The sequence below is a fragment of the Nansenia antarctica genome, assembly GCF_963989245.1.
Source record: "Nansenia antarctica genome assembly, chromosome: 11".
NCBI lineage: Eukaryota > Metazoa > Chordata > Actinopteri > Argentiniformes > Microstomatidae > Nansenia > Nansenia antarctica.
This window is the reverse complement of record NC_137681.1, coordinates 23,692,831-23,702,944: the sequence shown is the minus strand read 5'-3', so window position 1 is coordinate 23,702,944 and position 10,114 is coordinate 23,692,831. Positions and strand designations below refer to the sequence as shown.

Below are 10,114 nucleotides of genomic sequence, written 5' to 3'. Positions count from 1 at the left end.
TCCAGCTGCTCTCAAACTTTATTCTCCACCCCCTCGGCATCTGTGGTCAACCATTCTGTGTATTAGGCTCCCCCCCACCCCCCTCCCCCCTCCCCTCTCCTCCCTGCCCCCTGCCCCCACCTCCACCCTCTCTCACTGTCAATCCTACCTATTCAATCTTGTGGTTGCCATAACTATTTTTTATGTTCTCTCTTTATTGTGATCCAACCCCCCCCCCCCCCCAGGACATGCTATATCAGGAACCTAAACAGCTCTCTGGTCATCCCATCCTGTCGGTCGATGGTGGCAGACCCCCCCCCTCCTCCTTTCCCCCACCCAAAAAAAGGGTGAAATACATTTCAACGATTTTCCGCCCCCCTATTGAACAACAGGGAAGGTGAGGGCATCCATCTTAGGGTGACGCCGCGGCCTCAGCGCGTTGGAAGCCGTGTTCCATTTCATGCCTGAGCTCCTGCATCCACCGTTAATTGAAGGGAGCCTCTCTCCTCCTCTTGCACCGCAGAGCAGAGACAATCAGTCAAGAGAGAGAGAGAGGGAGGAGGGGAGGAGGAGAAAAGCCCCGGAGAAGAAGAGAGGGAGAAATCATACTGTTGTATCGCAGCCGCTGCGACTCCAGCTGAATGATAGAGTGACCGGGGAGTGGGGGGGGGGGGGGGTGCGGCAGGGGGTGGCGGGGGGAAACCTTGCCCCCCAGGCCCTGTAGGAGAGCTGGTTGCTGGGTGAGATTAGGGGGGTGATAGAGGGCTTCTGCTTTGATGCAGTCTCAGATCCTAGGACAACCCTATTTTGAGGTGTTTTCTTTTAATCTTACTTCTAATCCCTCTTCAAGTCAAAAGTCAACGCGCTGCTCGGCAATTACACACAGCGAATAAGCCAATTTCTCTTATGTGGTGAAAGATTCATAGTTGAGAGAGAAGGCAGAGAGAGAGGCAGAGAGAGAGACAGAGAGAGAGTCAGAGAGAGAGGCAGAGAGAGAGGCAGAGAGAGAGAGAGAGAGAGTCAGAGAGAGAGGCAGAGAGAGAGTCAGAGAGAGAGGCAGAGAGAGAGGCAGAGAGAGAGAGAGAGAGAGAGAGAGAGAGGCAGAGAGAGAGGCAGAGAGAGAGGCAGAGAGAGAGACAGAGAGAGAGTCAGAGAGAGAGTCAGAGAGAGAGGCAGAGAGAGAGGCAGAGAGAGAGGCAGAGAGAGAGGCAGAGAGAGAGGCAGAGAGAGAGTCATAGAGAGAGGCAGAGAGAGAGGCAGAGAGAGAGGCAGAGAGAGAGACAGAGAGAGAGACAGAGAGAGAGGCAGAGAGAGAGACAGAGAGAGAGGCAGAGAGAGAGGCAGAGAGAGAGGCAGAGAGAGAGGCAGAGAGAGAGGCAGAGAGAGAGACAGAGAGAGAGGCAGAGAGAGAGGCAGAGAGAGAGACAGAGAGAGAGTCAGAGAGAGAGTCAGAGAGAGAGGCAGAGAGAGAGGCAGAGAGAGAGGCAGAGAGAGAGGCAGAGAGAGAGGCAGAGAGAGAGGCAGAGAGAGAGGCAGACAGCGGCCAAGCCGTTTCCTCATGGCCCGTTGAAGTGACGCGCCACAGTGAGATGGGTCGGGCCGAGCAGCGCAGCCATATATAGAGGTATGTGATCTGTGACGGTGATCAGACCCAATCGATGACAGGATCCAGTGTCTCGTGTCCTGAGGCCGTCCTGATGAGAGCTGAGCTCCTCTGTACGCCTCCCAGGGCATGGTTTAATTTCCTCCGCTGTAGTGATTGAAATTGATTGATTGATTGATTGATTGAAAACCTTTATTGTCCCCAATGGGGAAATTTTGTTGTCAAACAGCTCAGTTAGGGCAGAAAACATTCAGTACAGAAAACAGAAAAACATTCAATAAAATACATAAAACAGTGCAGGCTCAATAAGTAAAAAGTTCCAAAAGTTCCATCTCCAGGTCTCCCCCACCCTGCAGGGCCTGGTTGTAGAGTCGGAGTGCAGCTGGAATAAAGGACTGTCCAAATCTTTTTGTACTTTGACGGGGGGAGAACAAATCTGTGGCTGAACTTGCTCCTCATCCCTGCCAGCTCGCGAGTACATCGGGTGGGAGGGATTGGCCAGCATGGCCGCCAGTTTTTTCCCCATCCTCTGTTCTGCCACCACCTCTAGGGCTGTCCAGCCCGGTCCCCACCACAGAGCTGGCCTTCTTCACCAGTTTGTTTAGCTCGCAGCATCCCTGGCACAGATGTTTCCACCCCAGCAGGCACGCGAAGAACAGAACGCTGGCAACCACCGACTGATAAAACATTTGCAGCAGCTTGTTGCAGACACCGAAAGACCTCAGCCTTCTCAGGAAAAACAGTCTGCTCTGCCCTTTCCTGAGAAGAGCCTCGGTGTTGTCAGTCCAGTCCAGATTGTTATTAATTTGTACTCCCAGGTACCTGTAGGAGTCCACCCTCTCGACTTCCACCCCCTTGATGATGATGGGGGCTGGGGTCCCTTCTCTTCCTCCTAAAATCCACCACCAACTCCTTTGTTTTGCTGGTGTTAAGCAAAAGGTAGTTGGTGTCGCACCACTGCACGAAGCTCTCCACCAGGGCCCTGTACTCCTCATCCCTGTCGTCTGTGATGTAACCGACGATAGAGGAGTCATCCGAAAACTTCTGCAGGTGGCACTGGTCGGAGCTAAACTGGAAGTCGGAGGTATAGAGGGTGAAGAGAAAGGGTGACAGAACAGTTCCCTGGGGGGGCACCGGTGTTGCACACCACCACCTCAGACTGACAGCCCTGCAGTCTCACATACTGACGCCTGTCTGTGAGGTAGTTGTGGATCCAAGCCGTCAGGGAGTCCTCCACACACATCACTGCTAGTTTGTCAGCCAGCAGTGATGGCTTGATAGTGTTAAATGCACTGGAGAAGTCGAAGAACATGGTCCTCACCATGCTCTGTGGCCTCTCCAGGTGTGTGTAGGCCCTGTGCAGCATGTAAATGATGGCGTCCTCCACCCCCATGCTCTCCTGGTATGCAAACTGCCGGGGGTCCAGGAAGTCCTTCACCTGGGGCTTAAGGTGTTGCAGCACTAGCCTCTCCAGGATCTTCATGACCTGTGGTGTCAGGGCGACAGGTCTGTAGTCGTTTGGGGTGCTGGAAATGAAACCCAATAAAGGAGTAGGATCAGATAACAGTACAGAACACCAAAGGGGGCACACAGTGGGCACACAGAGTCAGTGTGTGTGTGTTTGTGTGTGTGTGTGCGCGTGTGCGTGTGTGTGTGTGTGTTTGTGAGGCACGCAATGTGTGTGTGTGTGTGTTTGTGTGTGTCTGTATGTGTGTGTTTGTGTGTGTGTGTGTGTGTGTGTGTGTGTGTGTGTTTGTGTGTCTAGGGCAGGCAGACAGACTGGTACAAGCAGCAGTGTGGAGCAGCAGTGATCAGTGGTGTAATGGGGTGTCTGTCTGTCTATCTGTCTGTCTGCCATCTCCCGTCCCAAAATGTCTTCATGTCAGCTGCCTTACTGACTCTCTGGCTTTATCTGCCTTTCTGATTTCCCCATCCTCTCTCTCTCTCTCTCTCTCTCTGTCTCTCTCTCTCTCTCTCTCCCTCCCTCCCATACCCTTTCTCTCTCTCTCTCTGTCTCTCTCTCTCTCTCTCTCTCTCTCTCTCTCTCTCTCTCTCTGTCTCTCTCTCTGTCTCTCTCTCTCTCTCTGTCTCTCTCTCTCTCTCTCTCCCTCCCTCCCATACTCTCTCTCTCTCCCTCCTCCCATACCCTTTCTCTCTCTCTCTCTCTCTCTCTATATATATATATACAGTATATATATATATATATATCCTTCTCTCTCTCCCTCTCTCCCCCCCCTCTCTCTCCCCCCCCCCCCCTCTCTCCCTCCCTCCCCCCCCTCTCTCTCCCATCACATCCTCTTCCTCCCTGGCCAGAGGCAGAGTGGTGAGCAGCGTCTCCACAGTGAATACCAAACCAGCCCATTACTTCCCCCCCCCCCCCTGCAGCCCCCCAGGACCCCGTCTCCTCCACACACAGAGACAATAGTGGCGGGCCTACCTCCCTGAGCCGCCCTCCTCCCTGAATGCCAAGTACCCGGGGGGCTGAATGGAAGCGTTTACACTCTTATTTTTAATTATGAAACGCCAGGATGTTTGTCTCAATACCATTTCCACAGTAAACAAGAGCTCTCGGAAAAGGGAGCAATGTTGTAATTACGGCGTTAAGGCGTCGGTGGTGGTGATTACTGGTCCCCCCGCTGCGTTTGTCAGCTTTTTTAGTTTGTACGACTGTGTTGGTCTTGTTGGTCTTTGGCTAATTGTGTTGCTTTGGACACCGAAGAATTTGCGTAGGTGGAGGGTTTAGCGTTCACTTGGTTTTGTTTGTGTGTTGGTGTGTTTGTGTGTTGGTGTGGAGGCTGTTTCCAGGGAAGCAGTGTGTGTGTACTGTGTGTTTGTGGCGTACAAACAGGCACACAGAGACGCCTTCATCCGTGCTGGTGGAGCTTCGATGAGAAACGGACAAGCTGCAGTTTTCCCTGGGGACAGATTAAGCGTAGTAGTCCTGGGTCCTGGGGGGGGGGGGGATTCCATCAACGTCACTAAAGGAAAATCCAGGCTTATTCTGATAAGTCTCACGAGACTTAGCGACGTTGATGGAATAATCTACTCTACTCTACTTCCAACACTCTCCCAAACCACAGCGAAGAATCCAGCACCTCCTCCATCAAACGATCCCTCAAAACCCATCTTTTTAAACATTTTTTTTTATCTTTAACAAAAACATTTGTGTGTGTGTGTGTGTGTGTGTGTGTGTGTCTCCGCCAGGTGACGGGCACCATGGGCAGCATGCAGAGCGCTCTGAAGCAGCACCTGGCGCGGCTGGACGAGATCTTCGCCACGCGGGGCGACTACGTGCAGACGCTGCGCTTCATGCAGCAGATGGCCGACAACGTCATCAAGCAGCTGCTGGGCCTGCCGGACCTGGACCAGTTCAACGTGGACCTGGCCGCCATCGCAGACCGCACCGCCTACGTGGAGTACTACAGGTACACACACACACACACTTGTACACACACACACACACACACACACACACACACACACTGGTACACAAACACACTCACACACACTGGTACACACACACACACTGGTACACACACACACACACCTGGCCGCCATCGCAGACCGCACCGCCTACGTGGAGTACTACAGGTACACACACACACACACTGGTACACACACACACTGGTACACACACACACACACCTGGCCGCTATCGCAGACCGCACCGCCTACGTGGATTACTACAGGTACACACACACACACACACACACTGGTACAGACACACACACACACACTGGTACACACACACACACACACACACTGGTACAGACACACACACACACACACTCACACACACTGGTACAGACACACACACACACTGGCACAGGCGCACTCACACGCAGACATAGCAGCACACACGTACACACACACACTCACAAACACACATACGCATGCACGCACACACACACACACACACACAGACTTACAGGCCCATTAGTCAGCGACAAAGAAAGGTCCATTCCTTCATTGACACACATACAGTCAGACACACACACACACACACACACACACACACACACACACACACCAACATGCAGATACGGCCTAAATCAGCTAAGCTGTGAGCATGTTGATGTCCTGCATCACTCACTGTAAACCACTCTGGAGGTGGATGTGGTGAGACCCTCCCACCTCCTCACCTCCTCACCTCCTCACCTCCTCACCTCCTCACCTCCTCACCTCCTCACCTCCTCACCTCCTCACCTCCCCACCTCCTCACCTCGTACCATTGAAGTGCTTTGAGTTTGAGAAATGCAGTAATGCAATACATGAATTCCGGCCATTATCATCATTCATGACATGGCATTAACACACACACATACCTGTCATACTTGTACAGGGCAGGGGGGGGATGGGGGGGGGGGGGGGGGGGGGGATGGGGGCTGCTCTGTGGCAGTGTGGGTATTGATCCAGCAGATTGCCCAGCAGACAGGCGGTGTATTGAGCCGAAACACGACTCCACTCCTCCTCCCATCTGTCAATACGCAAAATAACTTCACTCCGATGGGATACAGGCAGCTTGAAATGGCTTTCTCTTCTCCTCCTCCTCCTCCTCCTCCTCCTTCTCACTCTTCCTCCTCCTCCTTCTTGTCCTCCTCTTCCTCCTCTAAGCTACTACAGCTGACAATGGAGATATTATCCACGCTCAGACGTGTGTGTGTGTGTGTGTGTGTGTGTGTGTGTGTGTGTGTACTGTACTGTACTGTACTGTGTGTGTGTGTATCTCATCCTGAACTCAATGTACGATCAGCCAGGAAGATCAAAATGTGATAACGATTCACTTTCCATCCATCATTCATTAACCCCCCCCCGCCCCCGCCCTGTGTTATAGACAGTTCCGAAGGCAGCAACACACACTTCACACACCACTCCCACCCCGTTTAACCCACCGTCGCTGACATACCGGGAAAACACCGAGGCGACACACAGAGGGCGTCCACACCCATTATTCATAGAGCAGCTCGTTCCCACAGATGTGTTGAGTGTTCAGCTTGACTTCCTGGTCTGGCTGACACAACCACAGCAGCAGCAGGGGGAGTGGCCACTGGAGACTAGTGCACATGGTGCTTAACATGCCTCTAGCTTGTACTCGCATCCGAGTGCCAAGCTGTCCTGGAGAGGGGTGAGAGGGGAGGTTAGGGCTGGGGGGTAGAGGGGAGGGTAGGGCTGGGGGGTAGAGGGGAGGGTTGAGGGGTGAGGGTAGGGTGAGGGGGTAGGGTTGAGGGTAGGGCTGGGGGGTAGAGGCGAGGAGTGAGGGTAGGGCTGGGGGGAAGAGGGGAGGGTAGGGGTGAGGGTAGAACTGGAGGGTAGAGGGGAGGGGTGAGGGTAGGGTAGAGGGAAGGGCTGGGGGGTAGAGGGAAGGGCTGGGGGGGTAGTTGGGGCGGGGGCAGCTCTCAGAGGTATAAAATATTCAGCCATATAGATTTGAGCTCATTCATTATTCACCAGCTGGCCACGAAGTTTCCTGCCTGACACTGACCACTACTACTGCTGCAGCAGCTGGCCTCAGAGAGGAACACACACACACACACAGTCACAGTCACACACACACACTCACACTCACACACACACACACACACAGAGTCACAGTCACTCACACACACACACACGCACGCACACGCACACACACACACACACACACACACACACACCACACTAGGCCCATTAGTCAGCAACAAATAAAGTCAGCGTACACCCACCATGTAACCATGTCTATTCGCACACACACACACACACTCACAGACACACAGACACACACACACACTCACAGACACACAGACACACACACACAAACACACACAGTCACACACACACACACACGGTGTGTGTATCCATACTGATCTCCCACTGTATGTGTCCTAATTGGATTACGTGGGCTGTGTCAGACGGGGACAGGAAGGCCTGGTGACTCTCATTTGTGTGTTGGCTAGCGTAGCGGGGGACGGGGGAGGCGGGGAGGGGGGGGGGGGGGGGGGCAGGGGGGGCGTTCAGCCCCCTGAACCCAGCGAACCCAGCGACTCCAGGAACAGAAACAGTCGCATTTTGTCCCTTTCTAACGTCTAAGCCCTATAAGCCATAGCCGGCGGCGTGATCCTGCGGAGCCTGTAAGAGCAATTATTCGAAAGGCTCAAAACAGGATCAGGAAGTAGCGTTGGAAAGGCTTAAATATGCCACTGTGTAACCGTGACACCCACCGCCGTCATCTAACAACAACAGAATCTGAAAATAAGTGACGTTCTGAGGTAAAAAAAAAAAAAAAGCCATGTAACGCTGCTCTGTTACCATGTTTTCTCATGCCCCCCCCCCCACCCCCCCCCCGATTTAGCACAGGACTATCCTTCAATAAGACTATCCTTCAATAAGACTACCTTTCAATAAGACTACCCTTCAATAAGACTACCCTTCAATAAGACTACCCTTCAATAAGACTACCCTTCAATAAGACTATCCTTCAATAAGACTACCCTTCAATAAGACTATCCTTCAATAAGACTACCCTTCAATAAGACTACCCTTCAATAAGACTACCCTTCAATAAGACTATCCTTCAATAAGACTATCCTTCAATAAGACTACCCTTCAATAAGACTACCCTTCAATAAGACTACCCTTCAATAAGACTACCCTTCAATAAGACTACCCTTCAATAAGACTACCCTTCAATAAGACTATCCTTCAATAAGACTACCCTTCAATAAGACTACCCTTCAATAAGACTATCCTTCAATAAGACTACCCTTCAATAAGACTACCCTTCAATAAGACTACCCTTCAATAAGACTACCCTTCAATAAAACTACCCTTCAATAAGACTATCCTTCAATAAGACTATCCTTCAATAAGACTATCCTTCAATAAGACTACCCTTCAATAAGACTACCCTTCATAGGACTACCCTTCAATAAGACTACCCTTCAATAAGACTATCCTTCAATAAGACTATCCTTCAATAAGACTACCCTTCAATAAGACTACCCTTCAATAAGACTACCCTTCAATAAGACTACCCTTCAATAAGACTACCCTTCAATAAGACTACCCTTCAATAAGACTATCCTTCAATAAGACTATCCTTCAATAAGACTACCCTTCAATAAGACTACCCTTCAATAAGACTACCCTTCAATAAGACTATCCTTCAATAAGACTATCCTTCAATAAGACTACCCTTCAATAAGACTACCCTTCAATAAGACTATCCTTCAATAAGACTACCCTTCAATAAGACTATCCTTCAATAAGACTAACCTTCAATAAGACTACCCTTCAATAAGACTACCCTTCAATAAGACTACCCTTCAATAAGACTATCCTTCAATAAGACTACCCTTCAATAAGACTAACCTTCAATAAGACTACCCTTCAATAAGACTACCCTTCAATAAGACTACCCTTCAATAAGACTAACCTTCAATAAGACTACCCTTCAATAAGACTATCCTTCAATAAGACTACCCTTCAATAAGACTAACCTTCAATAAGACTATCCTTCAATAAGACTACCCTTCAATAAGACTACCCTTCAATAAGACTACCCTTCAATAAGACTACCCTTCAATAAGACTACCCTTCAATAAGACTAACCTTCAATAAGACTACCCTTCAATAAGACTATCCTTCAATAAGACTACCCTTCAATAAGACTATCCTTCAATAAGACTATCCTTCAATAAGACTACCCTTCAATAAGACTACCCTTCAATAAGACTATCCTTCAATAAGACTACCCTTCAATAAGACTATCCTTCAATAAGACTACCCTTCAATAAGACTATCCTTCAATAAGACTATCCTTCAATAAGACTACCCTTCAATAAGACTACCCTTCAATAAGACTATCCTTCAATAAGACTACCCTTCAATAAGACTATCCTTCAATAAGACTAACCTTCAATAAGACTACCCTTCAATAAGACTACCCTTCAATAAGACTACCCTTCAATAAGACTATCCTTCAATAAGACTACCCTTCAATAAGACTAACCTTCAATAAGACTACCCTTCAATAAGACTACCCTTCAATAAGACTACCCTTCAATAAGACTAACCTTCAATAAGACTACCCTTCAATAAGACTATCCTTCAATAAGACTACCCTTCAATAAGACTAACCTTCAATAAGACTATCCTTCAATAAGACTACCCTTCAATAAGACTACCCTTCAATAAGACTACCCTTCAATAAGACTACCCTTCAATAAGACTACCCTTCAATAAGACTAACCTTCAATAAGACTACCCTTCAATAAGACTATCCTTCAATAAGACTACCCTTCAATAAGACTATCCTTCAATAAGACTATCCTTCAATAAGACTACCCTTCAATAAGACTACCCTTCAATAAGACTATCCTTCAATAAGACTACCCTTCAATAAGACTATCCTTCAATAAGACTAGCCTTCAATAAGACTATCCTTCAATAAGACTACCCTTCAATAAGACTATCCTTCAATAAGACTAGCCTTCAATAAGACTACCCTTCAATAAGACTATCCTTCAATAAGACTAGCCTTCAATAAGACTACCC

General features: G+C 49.4%; 1 protein-coding gene across 1 annotated transcript in view; it reads left to right on the top strand.

The window, feature by feature from the left end:
* Window positions 1-10,114, top strand: part of ttyh2 (tweety family member 2) — a gene marked incomplete at both ends in the record, with an annotated part of 84,007 nt that overhangs the window by 55,183 nt on the left and 18,710 nt on the right. The window contains 1 exon segment of the mRNA XM_080541550.1: window positions 4,787-5,007. Within this exon segment, the coding sequence (XP_080397676.1) occupies window positions 4,787-5,007 (221 nt within the window).